General features: G+C 47.6%; 1 protein-coding gene across 1 annotated transcript in view; it reads right to left on the bottom strand.

The window, feature by feature from the left end:
- Positions 1-5,813: 5,813 nt before the first annotated feature.
- The window catches only part of CHCHD3 (coiled-coil-helix-coiled-coil-helix domain containing 3), a 109,787-nt gene continuing 94,528 nt past the window's right edge, over positions 5,814-21,072 (bottom strand). The window contains exon 5 of the mRNA XM_083366175.1: positions 5,814-6,010. Coding sequence (XP_083222301.1) covers positions 5,975-6,010 — 36 coding nt within the window. The 3' untranslated portion in view covers positions 5,814-5,974. The remainder of the gene's footprint in view (positions 6,011-21,072) is intronic.

The following is a 21,072-nucleotide window of genomic DNA, read 5'->3' on the forward strand; positions in this document are numbered from 1 at the left end:
GAAGGGGCCACAGTTCCCCCATGCTGGCTCAGGAATTCTGGGAGTTGAAGTCCACGAGTCACAAATGAGCCAAGGTTGCCGACCCTTGACCTAAGGCCTTGATCAAGCTACAATGGTGTAGGGCAGGGGTTTTCAAACTTGGCAACTTTAAGGCTTGTGGACTTCAACTCCACAACAGGGCCCCCGTCAATCAACAGGCGTGCTGATTTACCACCAGCCTATCAAATACTTAGGAAGTGAGGGTTTGGCAGCACAAAGAAACGGCAGCCAATCGCTGGCCATCAAAACACCAATCAGCCAATAGGAAGGCACCACATAAATACAACTCATAGAATAGCCCAAAACGCATATTCCAGTAGAGAGGAGTTCCCTGAAGATGGGCTGGCTGAGGAATTCTGGGAGTTGTAGTCCACAAGTCTTACTTACAGTTGCCAAGTTTGAAGACCCCTGGTATAGGGCGGAGGGTTGGACTAGATGCCCTACAAGGTCCCTTCCAACTCTGTTACTCGGTTAACTGTTCTTTCTGTTTAGTGCCCAATTACTAATCTCGATGAAGGGCCCGAGTTCTGGGACCCTGAGAGATGGCTGGGCAGGGGCAGGGGACCCTGATTAATTTTTTATCGAAATTTTTTATGGGGCTAGGGAGAGGGGTGGGAGATGGGGGTTGTTTGGCTATGGGGGGTGGCCAATCAACCATGGCTCAGGCCAGACTTGGGTCTGACCGCGCGGGGGGAGAACAGGGTCTGGTTGTCTCCGGGGCTCATGAGCGGGTCGTGGGATTACCGATTCCCACGACGGGGAATGGCAGCAGGTGGATAGACAGAGGGCCGTATCGTTACTGGGAGGGCCGTCTCCGCTATTTGCAAGCGGTGAGGCGCTCCGACCCTCTGCTTCTTCCCCGAGGTTCCGGGAGCGAGGATGTGCAGCCTCCTGAGCTCCGGCTGGTGTACCTGAATGCCAGGTCCGTGGTTAACAAAGCTCCCCTTGTTAGGGATTTACTTGAGGGTGAGCACGCGGACCTGGCTTGCATCACAGAGACTTGGTTGGGCCCAGAGGGTGGGGTCCCTTTGGTTGACCTTTGCCCACCAGGTTTCCGGGTGCTACACCGGCCACAAGCTCAAGGTAGGGGTGGGGGTGTGGCGGTGATTGTCAGGGAGACCTTACGTCCGCGGGAGACCACCGTTCTTCAGATAGTCGGGTGTGAGTCTCTCTTTGTGAGATTTGGTTCTGGGGCGCAGTTGGGCTTGCTGCTGGTGTACATTTCGCCTAGTCGCGCAGCGGCAGCCCTGCCCGAGCTGCTCGATATCCTCTCGGGGTTGGTGGTTGAGTTCCCCAAACTTATAGTTTTGGGAGACTTCAATCTACCATCCCTGGGAGGCTCATCTGAGCTAGCTCGGGAGTTCATGGCTTCCATGACGGCCATGGACCTGACACAAGTAATTTCTGAACCAACTCATGAGGGAGGCCACACCCTTGACCTGATTTTTTTATCTGGACGGTGGTTGGACGATCTTGGTGGGGGCTCTCCATTTATTATGCCCCTGTCATGAACCGATCATCACCTCATGCGGCTGGTCTTCCGTTTTGCCACCCCCCGCCGTGGGGGTACGAAGCCAATTAGATGGTACCGCCCCAGACGCTTAATGGATCCTGATAGATTCCAAGCGGCGCTGGGGTCCCCACCTGCCTCCATTGCTCACAACTCGGCGGATGCCTTAGTGGAAGCCTGGGAAAGGGCAGCCACTGAGGCACTTGACCAGCTTGTACCCTTGCGGCCCCTGACCCGGTGCAGATCCCAGCGAGCTCCATGGTTCTCCGCGGAGCTCCGGGAGATGAAGCGTCGGAAACGGGGCCTAGAGAGCTGCTGGAGGTCCAGCCGATCCGAATCCGACCGATTGCGGTTAAGAACCTATATTAGGTCTTATCTCGCAGCGATGAGGGCGGCGAGGTGTAATTACTTCTCTACCCTCATCGCGTCCGCAGATAATCGCCCGGCCGCCCTGTTTAGGGTGACTCGCTCCCTCCTTAATCAGGAGGTGAGGGAGGATCCCTTGCAGGGTCGTGCTGAGGAATTTAGTCAACATCTGTCGGATAAAATCGCTCGGATTCGGACCGGTTTGGACTCCAGCTGGGCAGAGTCTGACGATCAGGACACGGGCGGTCTTGTCAATGTTATCTGGGAGGAGTTTGATTCTGTGACCCCTGATGAAGTGGACAGGATTATGGGGAGGCTGAGCTCCACCACATGTTTATTGGATCCGTGCCCTTCTTGGCTGGTTTATGCAGCTAGGGAGAGGACACGAGGCTGGCTCCAGGTGGTTATATCAGCTTCCTTGAGTGAGGGTAATTTCCCCACCGTCTTGAAGGAGGCGGTGGTGAGACCTCTCCTCAAGAAGCCTGCCTTGGACCCAGCTGTATTGAACAACTTTCGTCCAGTCTCCAACCTTCGCTTCCTTGCGAAGGTTGTTGAGAGTGTGGTGGCGCATCAGCTCCCTCTGGTCCTGGATGAAGCGGATTATTTGGACCCGTACCAATCGGGTTTCAGGCCCGGGTACAGCACGGAGACGGCATTGGTCGCTCTGGTGAATGATCTCTGGAGGGATCGGGATAGGGGATATTCCTCTGTCCTAGTCCTATTAGACCTCTCGGCGGCTTTCGATACCATCGACCATGGTATCTTGCTGCGGCATCTCAGGGGATTGGGAGTGGAAGGCACAGTTCTTCAGTGGTTCTCCTCCTATCTCCTGGGACGCTCGCAGTCGGTGTTGGCAGGGGGGCAGAGATCGGCCCCTAGGTCTCTCGTTTGTGGAGTTCCTCAGGGGTCGGTTCTCTCGCCTCTGCTGTTCAACATCTACATGAAACCGCTGGGTGAGATCATTCGTGGTTTTGGAGTTGGGTATCATCAATACGCCGATGATACACAACTTTTCATTTCGACCCCAAACCACCCCAGTGATGCCCTCGCTGTGATGTCCCGTTGCCTGGAGGCGGTTCGGGTCTGGATGGGGAGGAACAGACTTCAACTCAACCCTGATAAGACTGAGTGGCTGTACATTCCGGCATCCCGGGACATTCAAAATGTTCCATCGCTTTCTATGGGGGGTGAGCTCTTACCCCCCGTGGATAGGGCTCGCAACTTGGGAGTCCTCCTAGATTCACGACTTACCTTGGAAGATCATATAGTGGCCGTGACTAGGGGGGCTTTTGCCCAGGTTCGCCTGGTGCGCCAGTTGCGGCCCTATCTGGACCGGGATGCCCTGTGTACGGTCACTCATGCGCTCGTGACCTCTCGCCTGGACTACTGTAATGCTCTCTACATGGGGCTTCCCTTGAAGACCACTCGGAGGCTCCAACTGGTACAGAATGCGGCCGCGAGAGTTGTCTTGGGAGTTTCCCGGTACTCCCATGTTACACCTTTGCTCCGCGAGCTGCATTGGCTACCAGTTGTCTTCCGGGTGAGGTTCAAGGTCTTGGTTATGATCTTTAAGTCCTTACATGGCATGGGTCCGGGATACCTCGAGGACCACCTGCTGCCGGCGTCAACTCCCCTCCGCCCTGTGCGTGTCCATAGAGAGGGCCTCCTCAGGGTGCCTCCGGTCAGGGAATGTCGACTGGTGGCCCCCAGGGGGAGGGCCTTCTCTGTGGGTGCCCCGGCTTTATGGAACCAACTGCCGGTTGAGCTCCGGATGGCATCGGACCTCCGATCCTTCCGTCGCGGGTTGAAGACCCACTTGTTCGAGTTAGCTGGTCTGGCCTGAAGGGGAATATGGGTTTTTTAACTGGTTTTATTATTTTTATTGCTGTATTTTAATTGGGCACAGTTTAATTTTCTTTTAATTTTTGTATATTTATTTATATATGCCCTGTGAACCGCCCTGAGTCCCTAGGGAGAAGGGCGGTATAGAAATCAAATAAAACTAAACTAAACTAAAACTTTTCAAATGCATTTCCTAATTGTTTGATCTCGATGTTGGTAGACCAAGGCTGTGCACACACTGGTGTGCGTGTGTGTGTGTGTGTGTGTGTGTGTGTGTGTGTGAGAGAGAGAGAGAGAGAGAGAGAGAGAGAGAGAGAGAGAGAGAGAGAGTGAGTCTGCAAGATGGCAGGTGCAGAGTACTGGGATCACAATTTCACTCCTTCCATATGAGCACCTGCAGATTTTCACACACACACACAAATCCATTTTGGATTTGGAAGTAGGTACTTGGGCGAACAAAGCACCTATCCACAATTCCTTAAAGCAGCTGTGCATTTTTTCCCCACCCCCCCACAACACGCTACAGCTGCAACGATATAATTTACTCCCTTAATATTTGTGTTTTTAGCGATGGCTCCGCACCGGAGATAAAAGCCATTTAGATCCTGTAAATTGCTCCTGAAACAGTTGGTGACTTCATTTCTCCTCATTCAACTCTCTTAAGCCGTTCCCATTTTCCTCTCTAGCTCTGTGCTGAAGTATCGCATGAAACTAATATTTGAATTTTCTGAAAGTACTTACCAAAAAAGAGCCTCCCCGAAAAGCAAAGAAAAGGCTGCAATTTGCTGTTGAACTTACAAAGCAATCGCTCCATTTGTTTCATCGTTCTTATATTTCGGTATTAAAAAAAAGGATTCTAGTTAATGGAGATTTATCAAATAACTGACATCATGGCTGACTCCGTGGTGTAGATATACAATACTGGGGGGGGAAGTATTTCATGCTTTCAAACTGTCCCTATCAATGCAAACTTCCACAAGACCTGCTGCAGTGTTGATCAATGATAAAAGATTACTTAAACTGATTTTTTTCCCCTATATTTCAAGCATCCGTAGCTATCCGTAATACGTACACACATATATGTAGTCCTCAACTTACAAGCACAATTGAGTGCAAAATTTCTACGGCAGGGCGAGACAAGTGAGTTAGTTGCATGGTGGTGATGTGAACGTGGCTTCCCCCATTGTCAGAAGTTCACGAAAGAGGATCACGTGACGCCCGAATGCTGCGACCATCCTAAATACGAGTCAGTTGCCAAAGGCCCCGATTCTGATCATCTGACCATGGGGATGGTGCAATGGTCGTTAAGTGTGAAATACGGTCACAGGTCACTGTTTTCAGTGAGGCTGTAACTTTACATAGTCACTATAAACCAGGGGTCTTCAAACTTGGCCCTTTCATGACTTGTGGACTTCAACTCCCAGAATTCCTCAGCCAGCGTGCCAAGGGACACGGTGGCTCAGTGGGTTAGGACGCTGAGCTTGTCAACCAGAAGGTCGGCAGTTTGGCGGGTCGAATCCCGAGTGCCGCGTAGCAGAGTGAGCGCCTGTTACTCGTCCCAGCTTCTGCCAACCTAGCAGTTTGAAAGCACGTAAAAAGGCAAGTAGAAAAATAGGGACCGCTCCGGTGGGAAGGTAACGGCGTTCCGTGCGCCTTTGGCGTCTAGTCATGCCGGCCACATGACCACGGAGACGTCCTTGGACAAGCGCTGGCTCTTCGGCTTTGAAACGGAGATGAGCACCGGCCCCTAGAGTCAGAAATGACTAGCACGCATGCGCGGGGGAACCTTTACCTTTACCTTTAAACCTTATATACCCTTATATACCCTGAGTCCTACGGGTATATAAATTCAATAAAATTCAAATTCAAATTCAAACCCAGCCCACTTTACGACGGCTGCAATGAAGGTCATAAAGTGGGTCAGTCACCTGGCTGACGACTGTCTTGACGTACGACCGTGACGGGCAGGTTCCGTTACAGTCGCAAATCGAGGACCTGCCTGTACATGTGTGAGAAATGCGTGTATTTTTCATTTCTGTTTTTTTCCCTTCAAATTCTCCCTCAGCGTAAGAGCTTGTGATAGCCAGGCAGTTATAATCCTATCTATTTTTAATAAATATCTCGTCCCGCTGAGGAGATCGTCTCCACGCCATCTGTCATTACGCCAACCTGGGTGGATGAGACCAATTGTCTCCCGGGTCTTGTTTTACACTATTTTCATAGCAATGTCAAGACACAAGAAGGCATGGTTTGCTGCAAATAAATAAATAAATAAATAAAATTGCTCTCTTCCACGCCGTATCCAAAAATCAGCATTTATCCACGGAAACGTGTGTTTGCCTTGGGGTTTTTTTTAATTATTATTTATTTATTTAAGGGCCAGCTAATGGGAAGGGAGGAGTCGCAAAGCCCTGTCTACCCATAAGTATAAAAAGCAAAACAAAAGAACGGTGCAGGTTTTTTTTTTTTAGGCAAGAGAAATGTTAGTGCTGCCCAGCCAAGTGGTGTGCAGAGTGCAATTTGTGGGAAAGAATAATTTGGACAAGTATTTTACAGCCCTCTCCGTTTTATGGGCGCTGGCAGGCTTAGCAAAGGAGCAGCTGGGCAGCTGAGCTTAAACGCCGTCGTGGTGCTTTTACATCTCTTCCAATTGCCTAACGACAGGGAGTCCTCGACTTATGGCCACAACGGAGCCCCAGATTTCCGTCACTAAGCGAGACAATTGCTAGGCGAGTTTTGTCCCGCTTTTACGGCCTTCCTTGCTGCAGTTGTGGAGTGAGACACCCGGCTGTTAAGTCATATTTTGATCACGTGACCAGCAGCGGTCGTTAAGTGTGAAAAATGGCCACAAGTCCCCCCCCCCTTTTATTTTCTTCCAGTGCGGTTGTAACTTTAAACGATCGCTAAACTGAACGGTTGTAACTCGAGGACCGGAGTTACCTAAATAACTGACTATCAGGCTCTTGCTGCTCTCATCCAGCAAAAGGGCTGTCTGTATATTGGTAACGCTCGACTTGCAAGCGTTCCTCCTTTAGCGACCACTCCATGTCACAGCGGCACTGGGAAAAAAGAACTTGTGACCGTTTTCCACACTTACGGCCGTTGCGGCATCCCCGTGGTCACGTGATCAAACTTGAAACGCTTGGCAACCGACTCGTATTTAGGACGGCTGCAATGTCCCGGCGTCATACCACCCCTTTTTTGCGACCTTCCGACAAGCAAAGTCAGTGGGCGAAGCCGAATTCAGTTAACGTCCATATTACTAAGTTAAGAACTGCAGTGATTCACTTAACAACATCGTTGGGTCATGAGACGTCTGCAAAAAAAACCACCAACTTCAGAGAGCGCCAAGGACTCCATAGTTGTTCTCCTTCACCTCCTCCTTCTCGTTCTCCTCCTTCTTCCCCTTCATTCCTTCTCCTTCCGCTTCTCCTCCTCCACTTCCCTTCTAGCCCTGATGATGTTACCTAGTTGGGTCATGAAACGTCTGCAAGAAAACAGCCAAGCTCAGAGAGCACCAAGGACCCCACAGTCCTCCTCTTCCTCCTGCCATTCCCTTATAGCCCTGATGATGATGTTCCCCACTTGGGTCATGAAATGTCTGCACTGTCCTCCTCCTCCTCCTCCTCTCTCCACAATCCCCCTTCCCTTCTAGCACTGATGATGTTCCCTGGTTGGGTCATGAAACGTCTGCAAGGAAACCAAGATCAGAGTGCTCCTCCTTCTCCTCCTCCTCACCATAAACCCCACTGCCTTCTAGCCCTGATGCTGTTCGCTAGTTGGGTCATGAAATGTCTGCAAGAAATCCACCAAGGTCAGAGAGCTCCTCCTCCTCCTCCTCCTCCTCCTCCTCCTCCTGCCATTCCCTTCTAGCCCTGATGATGTTACCTAGTTGGGTCATGAAACGTCTGCAAGGAAACAGCCAAGCTCAGAAAGCACCCAGGACCCCACAGTCCTCCTCTTCCTCCTCCACCTCCCTTCTAGCACTGATGATGTTACCTAGTTGGGTCATGAAACGTCTGCAAGGAAACCACCCAGCTCAGAGAGCACCCAAGCATTGGTTGGCTGGGGAATTCTGGGAGTTGACGTCCAGACATCTTAAAGTTGCCGAGAACACCGATTTAACATCTACATGAGACCACTCCATAAGGTTATCCCCTGGCATGGGGTTAGATACCAACAGGACAGAGAGTCCTCACTCAGTGACCACAATAGGGACTAGCAACTCCTACCTGCTAAGTGGGAGGGGGGGAAATCACATGACTGATGCCCTCTTGAAGTCACAAAAATCACCCGTCCCACAGTAGGACGTTTTGGGAGCCACTTAGTTTTGCAACTCTTGGGCTCCAGCGCAAGCGTACATACTCAGCCTATTTTCAATATTGTGGTGACCTTGCCTTAAATCATTGATATATATAAGGGGATGTACATCTCCCCACACACACAAGCCGCACAACTTTGAAAAATAGCTGTTCCTCGTGAAATTCTCTCCGAGACGACAGGTCGTGAGATGATAAAGTAAAGATTTCAGCATTTCTCCCAGCCGAGAAGCCATCGTGACAGAAATTCGAGGAGGAAAAAAAATGGCATCGCATAATCCTGCAGACGAATGCCCTGGAATTTTTCAATTTAGGCCTCAAAATGGCTTTCCGAAGGCGCAATTCCATTTTAAAATAGAGGCAGGGCTCTTTTGTGCCTCCCACATTCCTGCGTCAAGTCCTCTTGTCACCAGGGCCGGAACGCGTGGAAAAAAAAATCTCCTATCTATTATTTTCGTTTTTAAATAACAGGAATCCATCACCAAGCCCAAAACAATTCCAGAGGCCCTTTCGGAAGAGATCTGAGACAGCGGCAAATTAAAGTGGATCCTATTACTTGCAGGTCCAGGAGCACAAAGAGCTGCAGGAAACCAGCGGTGGAAGCCCCGTCACTTTGATCTCCATTGTGAGAGAAAAGCAAAAATGACATCTTCAAATGAAAACAATTTATAATGGATGAAAAGCCAGATAGATGTAAAGGGAACAGGACTGGGCGAAGAGGGGGCCGGAGACGGAGGGATGGAGACACCGAGGGAGCGCCAGGCCTGTGGCCATTGGTGAAAGCGGGACAGGACAAGAGACAGGTGGCCCTTAACTTACGACCATAACAACAACAACAACCTTGATGAAGGAAGGGACTTTGGAGATCTTCTAGTCCAACCCCCTGCTCAGGCAAGAAACTCTATACCGTTTCAGACAAACGGTGGTCTTGTCTCTTCTTAAAAACCTCCATACCAAGGATGAAAGCCTGGCAGATACGTGCCTTGCTGTTTTCATCTTGTCATTAGAGTAAGGCAGGGGGGGGAGAGATGAGGCTTCAAGTGGGTTAGTAGTTCTGCACCGATGTACGGAAACTTTCAAGGACATTCTAACCAGTGTGAAGGAGATAGCAGAAGGCTCTCAAAACGGCGAGAAGGTGTTGATAATAATAATAATAAAGTTGGAAGGGACCTTGGAGTTCATCTAGTCCAACCCCCTGCTCAGGCAGGAAACCCTATACCATTTCGGACAAATGGCTGTCCAGTCTCTTCTTAAAAACTTCCAGTGTTGGAGCATTCACAGCTTCTGGAGGCAGGTTGTTCCACTGGTTAATTGTCCTCACTGTCAGGAAGTTTCTCCTTAGTTCTAGGTTGCTTCTCTCCTTGATTAGTTTGCATCCGTTGCTTCTTGTCCTGCCTTCAGGTGCTTTGGAGAATAGCTTGACTGCCTCTTCTTTGGGGCAGCCCCTGAGATATTGGAAGTCTGCTATCATGTCACCCCTCACCCTTCTCTTCATTAAACTAGACACACCCAATTCCAGCAGCCGTTCCTTATATGTTTTAGCCTCCGGTCCACTAATCCTCTTTGTGGCTCTTCTCTGCCCTCTTTCTAGAGTCCCATCCTCTTGTTTATATTGTGTTAACCAAAACTGGATGCCGTATTCCAAGTGTGGCCTTCCCAAGGCCTTGTAAAGTGGTATTAGCACTTCACGTGATCCTGATTCTATCCCTCTGTTAATGCAGCCTAGCACTGTCTTGGCTTTTTTGGCAGCTGCAGCACACTGCTGGCTCATATTTAAGTGATTGTCCACTAGGACTCCGAGATCCCTCTCGCAGTCGCTACTATTGAGCCAGGTACCACCCATACTGTACCTGGGCCTTTGGTTTTTCTTGCCTAAACGTAGAACCTTACTTTCTTCACCGTTGAATTTCATTTTGTTAGATAGCGCCCGGTGTTCAAGTAATTAGGACCAGCATTTTTGTTGCTAAGCAAGGCGGCTAGGAGAATCCTGCCTGATTTCCCCGCCTTCTTTGAGGGAGTTGTCAAGCCAATCACGGCCGTTGTTAAATGAACCGTGCGGCCGTTAAGCGAATCCCGCTTTCCCCGTGGACTTTGCTTGCGGGAAGCCCGGCTGGGGAGGTTGCAAATGGCGATCACCTGACCCTGGGACACTGCCAACGTCATGTTTACTGGTTGCCAAGCCCCCCCAATTTTGTTCCCGTTAAACCTGGGTACGCTGTAAGTGCAAGGACCGATTGCAAGTCACCTCTTCCAACGCCACTGTAATTTCAAACGGTTGCTGAAGGAATGATAAGTCAAGAACTAGCCCTCAACTTACAACAATTCATTTAGTGACCGTTTGAAAAACAATGGCATTGGAAAAAGTGACTTAGGACCCTTTTTTCACACTTACTACCGTTGCACCATCCCCAGGGTCACCTGATCAAAATTGAGGAATTTGGGCAACTGGCTCCTATTTACGACGGTCGCAGCGTCCAGGGATCACGTGATCCCCCTTTGTGACCTTCTGACAAGCAAAGCCAGGATTCACTTAACTACGGCAAGGAAAGATCGTAAAACGGGGCAACATTCAGCCACCGTCTCGCTTAGCGACGGAAATGTGGGACCGTGTTCTTAAGTCGAGGGCTTACCCCCGTTTTGGTCCCCGCTTATTGGCTAACCCAAACGTGGAACTGAATCTCGAGCCAAATTGGGTGGTGGTGGTGGTCGGGGGCGGGGGGGGGGGGGAGAAACGGATCTCTTTTAAAAATTTTCCAGCAATTTTGAATGCATGTTTAATTCCTGACTACACAAGCAAGAAAAAGACAGACAAAACTAAAAAAAATAAAATAAAAATAAATTGGTGCAGCAGTGGGCTAATGCCTCCTTAAGTAACACCAGCTGCCTGCCATTAGTGCAGGTTCGAGTCCCACCAGGCTCAAGGTTGACTCAGCCTTCCATCCTTCCCAGGTAGGTAAAATGAGGACCCAGATTGTTGGGAGCAATTAAACTGTCTTTGTAATAATGCCGCTTGGGGTGGGTGTGTGTGAAAGCCCTAATAAGCAGGCATGTACATAGAATGAAGGCTACTGCTAAGCTTGTAAGCCGCCCTGAGTCTTCGGAGAAGGGCGGGATATAAATGGAATTAAAATAAAATAAAATAAAATAAATAAATAAATAGAGACACGAATAAAAATACGGTAAAAGGTAGAAGGTGTAACAGACAGCTAGCTCCGCTGTTGAACGCAGCATTAAATCTGGACCACACGGAAGAACATCGATCGGTCCTTTCATAATAGTGATACAAAGCCAAATCGTAAGCATCAATCCAGGGCTGAGAAACCCGAGGCGGCCTTGTCTTTCCATCATAAGATCATTAATAAGCCAACGAGGATTAAATCGAAACAGAATAGTGGGGTTAAGCCCACATCGCGCACAGAAGCAACTGTGCCATTTTTCTACCGACAGCACAATGAAGTCGACAATCAACATTCAGAGATTGGGGTGGGGTGGGGTGGGGGGAGAAAGATGATGAATGAATCTCATCTCAAGATCATTTGGGACCTACGTCATATTCTACAAGATTCTTAACCTCTGATTTTATCAATATGTGAGCAAGCGAACTCTTTCCTCCCGGCTTTTTGCAAATAACCAATAACCCTTTAACAATGTGCCTTAACGCCATTGCTCTACGCAAATATTTAAGAATCACCCAAAGCCCATTTTGACTACTGATAGGAAATTGGGAGTTGTTTTTTTGTTTTTTTAATTATTATTATTATTTCGGTTCCAGGATCAAATCTTACAACTGCCAAAATAAGGCCACCCCTTTTGGCTTAGCCAAAAACGATAAATGACTTTCGGTACAATCAACTGGTGGGTTCTAGTTGGGAATCTAAGATGTTAATGAAACATCTGGATCAAAGATATTTTCAGGTACTGACGTTGTGTTTTGAGTTGGCTTGTTTATGGTCCCCAACTGGGGCTGATTCCTGGCAAATTCCTGGACCAATCTTGGCGGTTTTCTGAGCAAGATTTTCGGAAGGGCGTTGCCGTGGCTTCCTTCTACCTACGGCTGACAGAGTGACTTGGGCCCCGAATCACCTAGCCTGGACCCTTAACCGCTACACCAAACTGGGTCTCACTGTGGTTAAAGCACCAAGCTAGCAACTGGGAGATGGCGAGTTCTAGTCCCGCCTCAGGCACGAAAGCCACCTGGGTGATTTTGAACCAATTTTAGATGACAGGGAGTTCTAGTTTTCTCTCTCTCTCTCTCTCTCTTTCACACACACACACACACACACACTCACTCACACACACACACACACACACACACACACACACACACACACCGGTAGTCATGAAAGCCAGATGGGTGATTTTGGGCCAATCACCAGGAGACGGAGAGCTCTAGTTCCGCCTTAGATATGAAAGCCTGTTGGGTGACTTTGGGCCAATCACCAGGAGACGGTGAGTTCTAGTCCCCCCTTAGACATGAAAGCCAGATGGGTGACTTTGGGCCAACCACCAAGAGATGGAGAGTTCTAGTCCCCCCTTAGACATGAAAGCCACATGAATGATTTTGGGCCAATCGCCAGGAGATGAGTTCTAGTCCTGCCTTAGGCATGAAAGCCACCTGGGTGACTTTGGGCCAATCACCAGGAGACTGAGAGTTCTAGTCTCTTTTATTTTTTAAAAGTCTGTCCTATCAGCCTGTTGTCTCTCAGTACCCTCCAAAGTCTTTGCCCCTAAGGCCACCGTTCCTGGGACGGACGGACTTTTCTTACCACCAGTTCTGAAGAACATTCTCGGCACTCAACCGCCGCGCAAAGTGCAGTTGTGAGACGTGGATCGTTAAACAAACGACCAGGAGAAAAAAAATGCTAAGCTCGTCACAACCCCGAGCTCTTTGCAAGTTGCACTTACAGATGCTTCTAAATAAAATATGACGCTGGGGGCTCATTCGGAGGATCATCTCAAGCGTGGTTTGCAAAATGAGTCACGGGCTTCCTTGAGGCCGCAAAACTACACGCTCCTTTTTCCCTTCCACACTTTTTATCGGTCCTAATTGAGAAGCAATTTAAGCGGCAGTCAAAAATCACCCGGCAACGTTCCACTTGAGCTGGCCCATCTTTATGCCCCAAAACCAAGTAGTAAAGTGTTACCTGGACTGCTCAGTTGGGAGTGTCATAAATGGTTCCCTGGGTGAAGAATCACACGGCTCTTCTCAAGGTGGAACCAAGCTCATCAGCTACCAGGATAGGAGCTCATTTAATAATAACAACAACAACAATAAAAAGTTGGAAGGGACCTTGGTGGTCATCTAGTCCAACCCCCTGCTCAAGCAGGAAACCCTATACCATTTCAGGCAAATGGCTGGCCAGTCTCTTCTTAAAAACTTCCATTGTTGGAGCATTCACCGCTTCTGGAGGCAGGTTGTTCCACTGGTTAATTGTTCTAACAGTCAGGAAGTTTCTCCTTAGTTCTAGGTTGCTTCTCTCCTTAATTAGTTTCCATCTGTTGCTTCTTCTCCTGCCTTCAGGCGCTTTGGAGAATAGCTTGACTCCCTCTTCTTTGGGGCTGCCCCTGAGGTACTGTAGCACAGTTATCATGTCACCCCTGGGCCTTCTCTTCATTAAGAGCCTTGGTGGAGCAGTGGGCTGACGCCTCCTTAAGTAACACCAGCTGCCTGCAATTAGTGCAGGTTCGAGTCCCACCAGGCTCAAGGTTGACTCAGCCTTCCATCCTTCCGAGGTAGGTAAAATGAGGAGCCAGATTGTTGGGGGCAATTAAGCTGACTTTGTAATAATGCCACTTGGTGTGTGTGTGTGAAAGCCCTAATAAGCAGGCATATATATAGAATGAAGGCTACTGCTAAGCTTGTAAGCCGCCCTGAGTCTTCGGAAAAGGGCGGGATATAAATGGAATTAAAATTAAAAAATCAATAAATTAAACTGGACATATCCAATTCCAGCCACCGTTCCTTGTATGTTTTAGCCTCCAGTCCCCTGATAATCTTTGCCGCTCGTCTCTGCACTCTTTCCAGAGTCTCAACATCTTTTTTTACATCGTGGTGACCAAAACTGGATGCCGTATTCCAAGTGTGGCCTTACCAAGGCCTTGTAAAGTGGTATCAACCCTTCACGTGATCTCGATTCTACCGCTCTCTTAATGCAGCCCAGCACTGTGTTGGCCTTTTTGGCAGCTGCAGCACACGGCTGGCTCACATTTAAGGGATTGTCCAGTAGGACTCCGAGATCCCTCTCACAGTTGCTTCTATTGAGCAAGGTACCCCCTTTACTGTACCTGGGCATTTGGTTTTTCTTGCCTGAATGTAGAACCTGACTTTTTTCACCGCTGAATTTCATTTTGTTAGATAGCAGCCGGGGTTCAAGTAATTAGGACCAGCACTTTTGTTGCTAAGCAAGGCGGCTAGGCTTGTAAGCCGCCCTGAGTCTTCGAAGTAGGGCGGGATATAAATGGAATTTTTTAAAAAAATGTTGAGACTCTAGAAATCCTGCCTGTTTTCACCACCGAGATCCCTCTTGCAGTTATTGCTATTGACCCAGGTTTCACCTGATCTGTACCTGAACTGTACAGATGTAGCATTGTAGGAGAGAGACTAGTCAAGCCAGAGGAAAGAGTCAAGCGGGGAACTAGTCTGGAATTTCTACGTGGGCAAAAGAGGGCAAAGTCTAACTCTTTTTGACTGCCATCGAACGCTGCCTTGTCTCATCCAGAGGCAAAGCCTTATTCGGAGAAGATTCCTCTGCATCAGCTTGAGCAATAAATGAACTGGAGGCAGTCCTCAACATACGACAGCCCATTTAGTGACTGTTCCAAATTGCAACGGCAACATGTGACTTGCTACGACTACAGCTGCAACTTTCGTAGCGTCCCCAGGGTCGGGGGATTGAAAATTCAGATGCTCGGCGGCTGGTTCGTGCTTATGACGGTCGCTGTGACCCGGTGGGATCACGTGATCCCCTTTTGCGACCTTCTGACAAGCAAAGTCAATTGGGAGCGAGGGGGGGGGGAAAGAGGAGGAAGCAAGATTCACTTAACAACCGGCTTCTACTAACTGATCAACTGCAGCGATTCACTTAACAACTTGGGCATGAAGAAAAGTCGTCAAACGGGGAGCAAAACTCAGTGAACAAATGTCTGACTTAACAACCGAAAATTGGGGCTCAATTGCGGTCGTACGTTGAGGACGTGCGGTGGTATGGTTGACTTCTTTGTGTATGGACTTGGGCTGCTTGTGCCTGACAGCTGAAGCCGTCCAGTTCTATGAAACCCAGAACGCTATGACTAAGCTCCGTTCCTTCTCATCTTGTATTTTTATTTTCCATGGACTCAAAAGAGATTTGCTTGTGTTTAGACAAGCTGCGTTAACCTTTCAAATGTCAGCCTATTTCTTGATTTGGTGCATTTCCAAAGACAGAGCCATTTCTTTTACGACCGTTTTATTTAAGGAAGCTGTTCACTTTTCTTTTCTTTCTTTCTTTTTTTTTTCCTCTCCCCCAATTCATTTCAAGTTTTCCCTGCCCGGGAAAATTACAGCTTTTGGTCTCCTTCCACACAGCGGAGGGCAACATCCAGGATATACAATTCGCAAAACGCTAAAAGCGACTCAATAGTTGTAAATTCGTTATTTGACATATTTCAAATTCTTCCCCCTCCACCCCACCTTTTTTTCTTTTGGGGAAAAAAATATATATCGGTTAATTACTTCCAATTTCTGGACATTTTCTCTTTCTGTAGGCAGCACCGTGTTTAAAACAGCTTGCGGGAAAACTTTACACGTCGCCCACATGCCCTGCAAGGCATCAAATCTTTTCTTCCTGTTTCTAACAGAAAAAGGGTTATGAGATGGGTCCAGTTTTTTTCAAATTGGTACCCTCCAAATGGCTTAGGAGAACCGTTCTCAAAATTCATGGACAGTTAATGCCACTTTACAAGGCCTTGGTAAGGCCGCACTTGGAATCCTGCATCCAGTTTTGGTCACCACGATGTAAAAAAGATGTTGAGACTCTAGAAAGAGTGCAGAGAAGAGCAACAAAGATGATCAGGGGACTGGAGGCTAAAACATATAAGGAACGGTTGCTGGAATTGGGAATGTCTGCTTTAATGAAGAGAAGGACGAGGGGTGACATGATAGCAGCCTTCCAATATCTCAGGGGCTGCCCCAAAGAAGAGGGAGTCAAGCTATTCTCCAAAGCGCCTGAAGGCAGGAGAAGAAGCAAAGGATGGAAACTAACCAAGGAGAGAAGCAACCTAGAACTGAGGAGAAACTTCCTGACAGTGAGGACAATTAATCAGTGGAACTCCTTGCCTCCAAAAGCGGTGAACGCTCCAATCCTGGAAGCTTTTAAGAAAAGATTGGACAACCATTTGTCTGAAATGGTATAGGGCAGGGGTCTCCAACCCCTGGTCCATGGACCACTACCGGGCTGTGGCATGCCAGCAACTGGTCCACAAAAGCAAGCAAAGCCCCAGCCCCAGGATGCAGGCAGTATACAAAACCACACACCCTCCAGTCTGTGGAAAAACCTTTCTCCACAGAACCGGTCTCTAGTGCCCAAAAAGTTGGGGACCTCTGGAATAGGATTTCCTGCCTGAACAGCGGGCTGGACTAGAAGACCTCCAAGGTCACCACTCTTTTTATCATCATCATCATCATCATCATCATCATCATCATCATCATCATCATTATTGATCATTGCACAGTCAGCCAGATGTTCAGACTGGATTTGGCACTTTGTCTACCAATCGAGTCCTTACCAAGGACCTGGGATAGGCAGATGTGGATGTTTGATGGTATTACAGATGATGATGATGATTTTTGTTGTTAGCTGCGAAGTCGTGTCCAACCCATCGCGACCCTATGGACAACATTCCTCCAGGCCTTCCTGTCCTCTACCATCTTCTGGAGTCCATTTAAGCTCACGCCTACTGCTTCAGTGACTCCATCCAGCCACCTCATTCTCTGTCGTCCCCTTCTTCTATTGCCCTCGATCTTTCCCAGCATTAGGCTCTTCTCCAGTGAGTCCTTCCTTCTCATTAGGTGGCCAAAGTATTTGAGTTTTAGCTTCAGGATCTGGCCTTCTAAAGAGCAGTCAGGGTTGATCTCCTCTAGGACTGACCGGTTTGATCGCCTTGCAGTCCAAGGGACTCGCAGAAGTCTTCTCCAGCACCAGAGTTCAAAGGCCTCAATTCTTTGGCGCTCAGCCTTTCTTATGGTCCAACTTTCACTGCCATACATTGCAACTGGGAAGACCATAGCCTTGACTATACGCACTTTTGTTGACAGGGTGACGTCTCTGCTTTTTAGTGTGCTGTCTAGATTTGCCATGGCTTTCCGCCCCAGGAGCAAACGTCTTTTGATTTCTTGGCTACAGTCCCCATCTGCAGTGATCTTGGAGCCCAGAAAAATAAAATCTGTCACTACTTCCATTTCTTCCCCGTCTATTTGCCAGGAATTGAGAGGGCCAGATGCCATGATCTTGGTTTTCTTAATGTTAAGTTTCAACCCAAGTTTTGCACTCTCCTTCTTCACCCGCAACAAGAGGCTCTTTAGTTCTTCTTCACTTTCTGCCATTAGAGTGGTATCATCTGCGTATCTCAGGTTGTTGATATTTCTTCCGGCAATCTTAATTCCAACTTTTGATTCATCTAGCCCTGCCTTTCTCATGATGTGCTCTGCATATAAGTTAAATAGGCAGGGCGACAGTATACATCCTTGCCGGACTCCTTTCCCAATTTTGAACCAATCAGTGGTTCCGTGTCCAGTTCTCACTGTTGCTTCTTGACCCGCATATAGGTTTCTCAAGAGACAAATAAGATGGTCTGGTACTCCCATCTCTTTAAGAACTTGCCACAGTTTGTTATGATCCACACAATCAAAGGCTTTAGCATAGTCAATGAAGCAGAAGTAGATGTTTTTCTGGAACTCCCTAGCTTTCTCCATGATCCAGCGTATGTTGGCAATTTGATCTCTAGTTCCTCTGCCTCTTCGAAATCCTGCCTGTACTTCTGGTAGTTCTCGATCCACATACTGCTGAAGTCTAGCTTGTAGGATTTTAAGCATGACTTTACTAGCATGAGAAATGAGTGCAATGGTGCGATAGTTTGAACATTCTTTGGCACTGCCTTTCTTTGGAATTGGAATGTAAACTGATCTTTTCCAATCCTGTGGCCATTGTTGAGTTTTCCAAATTTGCTGGCAAATTGAGTGTAGCACTTTTACTGCATTGTCTTTTAAGATTTTGAATAGCTCAGCTGGAATACTGTCACTTCCACTAGCTTTGTTGTTGCTCAGCTTTTCTAAGGCCCACTTCACTTCACATTCTAGGATGTCTGGCTCGAGGTCAGTGACCACCTCATTGTGATTATCAGGGACGTTAAGCTCATTCTTGTATAGTTCTTCTGTGTAATTTTGCCACCTCTTCTTAATCTCTTCTGCCTCTGTTAGGTCCCTGCCATTTTGGTCCTTTATCATGCCCATTTTTGCATTAAACGTTCCCTTCATTTCTCCAATTTTCTTGAAAAGATCTCTGGTCCTCCCTATTCTATTGTTTTCTTCTATTTCTTTGCACTGTTCATTTAAGAAGGCATTCTTATCTCTTCTAGCTATTCTCTGGAATTCTGCATTCAATTGGGTGTATCTTTCTTTTTCTCCCTTGCCTTTCGCTTCCCTCCTTTCCTCAGCTATTTGCAAAGCTTCCTCAGACAGCCATTTTGCTTTCTTGCATTTCTTTTTCTTTGGGATGGTTTTGGTTGCTACCTCTTGTACAATGTCGCGAACCTCTGTCCATAGTTCTTCAGGCACTCTGTCTATCAGATCTAATTCCTTAAATCTATTTGTCACCTCTACTGTATATTCAACAGGGATATGATTTAATTCATACCTGAGTGGCCTAGTGCTTTTCCCTACTTTCTTCAGCTTAAGCCTAAACTTTGCAAGGAGAAGCTCATGGTCTGAGCCACAGTCAGCTCCTGGTCTTGTTTTTACTGACTGTATAGAGCTTCTCCATCTTTGGCTGCAGAGCATATAGTCAATCTGATTTCTGTGTTGACCATCTGGTGATGTCCATGTGTAGAGCCGTCTCTTGGGTTGTTGAAAAAGAGTGTTTGCTATGACCATCGTATTCTCTTGACAGAATTCTATCAGCCTGTGCCCTGCTTCATTTTGCACTCCAAGGCCAAACTTGCCTGTTATTCCAGTTATCTTTTGGCTTCCTACTTTAGCATTCCAATCCCCCATGATGATAAGAACATCATTTTTTGGTGTTAGTTCTATAAGGTGCTGTAGTGCTTCATAGAACTGGTCAATTTCATCCTCTTCAGCACTGGTGGTTGGGGCATAGACCTGGACTACTGTGATATTGAATGGTTTGCCTTGGATTCGAACTGAGATCATTCTGTCATTTTGAGGATTGTATCCCAGTATTGCTTTTCCTACTATTTTATTGACTATGAAGGCTACTCCATTTCTTCTGAAGGATTCTTGCCCACAATAGTATACCTGATGGTCATCTGAATTAAATTCACCCATTCCTGTCCATTTTAGTTCACTGATACCTAAGATGTCAATGTTCAGTCTTGTCATCTCTTGTTTGACCACATCCAGTTTTCTTTGATTCATGGATCTTACATTCCAGGTTCCTATGGAGAAAAAATCTTTACAGCATTGGACTTTCCTTTCACCACCAGACACATCCACAGCTGAGCGTCCTTTCGGCTTTGGCCCAGTCGCTTCATTCTTTCTGGCGCTACTAGTACTAGCCCTCTGCTCTTCCCCAGTAGCATATTGGACGCCTTCCGACCTGAGGGGCTCATCTTCCAGCATCATATCGTTTTGCCTTTTGGTACTGTCCATAGGGTTTTCATGGCAAAGATACTGGAGTGGGTTGCCATTTCCTTCTCCAGTGGATCACGTTTTGTCAGAACTCTCTGCTATGACCTGTCCGTCTTGGGTGGCCCTGCACGGCATAGCTCATAGCTTCATTGAATTACGCAAGCCCCTTCGCCACGACAAGGCAGTAATCCATGAAGGGGGAAGATGATGATGATATTATTATTATTATTATTATTATTATTATTAATCGCAGAGTCAGATTTGGCATTTTTGTCTACCAATCGAGTCCTTACCAAGGACCTGGGATAGGCAGATGTGGATGTTGGATGGTATTACAGATCTCGTTGTAGGATGGAAGCAGTTCCCAGTAAGGCTGCCTTTTGCAATTGACTAATGGCGAATTTGTCAATGCCGATGATAGTGTTCAAGTGGTACTCCAGTTGTTTTGGAATTGCACCCAAGGCGCCTGTTACTATTGTTGTTGCTGTTGTTGTTGTTGCTGTTGTTGTTATTATTACTTCCTGTTACCAGATTGTACTTCTTATCACCTTTCTCATATCTGGACCCATTCTTTAAAATTGCAAGTACTTTAGATCGCAATCCACATCCTAATGTTACCCCGTCTCATCCCAGCACAGACTCATCCCAGTGACATTTTAGCATCAGGAAGACCGTGTCGCATGACATCAACCACACCACACATCGTTCCGGTGAAGCCACGACACTGAACACATGCATTGTGGAAGGAAATCTCCTTGCGTTATAGATGCCTGCACAATCTCATTTTATATCGTTTTTTTTCAGGGCTGACGGCGGCACCAAGCAGCCCCAACTCTGCTTCGAGCTAGGAATGGGGAAGCCTTTAGCAAACCTCATGTTGATTCTGCAGCTTTGTAATTAGCCGCTTTGGTTAATCTCAAACCCAACGTTTACAAACAGCCCATTTACCCAATATATAAACACTTTCGAGCAATTAGTCAAAGCATTGTTATTGATTAAGATTTAATACGGCCGGAATGGCGTGGAACAAAAATTATCTCTAATTGGTCGGGGGGGGGGGGGAGGCATTATCTCGTCAAAATATTTCGCTGGGGGAAAGGCGGGTTTTCAATTGTATTCGCCTGAAAACCACGTGCTCCCTGGGGTGTGTGTGTGTG

This window comes from Vipera ursinii (assembly GCF_947247035.1).
Source record: "Vipera ursinii genome assembly, chromosome: 6".
In the NCBI taxonomy this organism is placed as follows: domain Eukaryota; kingdom Metazoa; phylum Chordata; class Lepidosauria; order Squamata; family Viperidae; genus Vipera; species Vipera ursinii.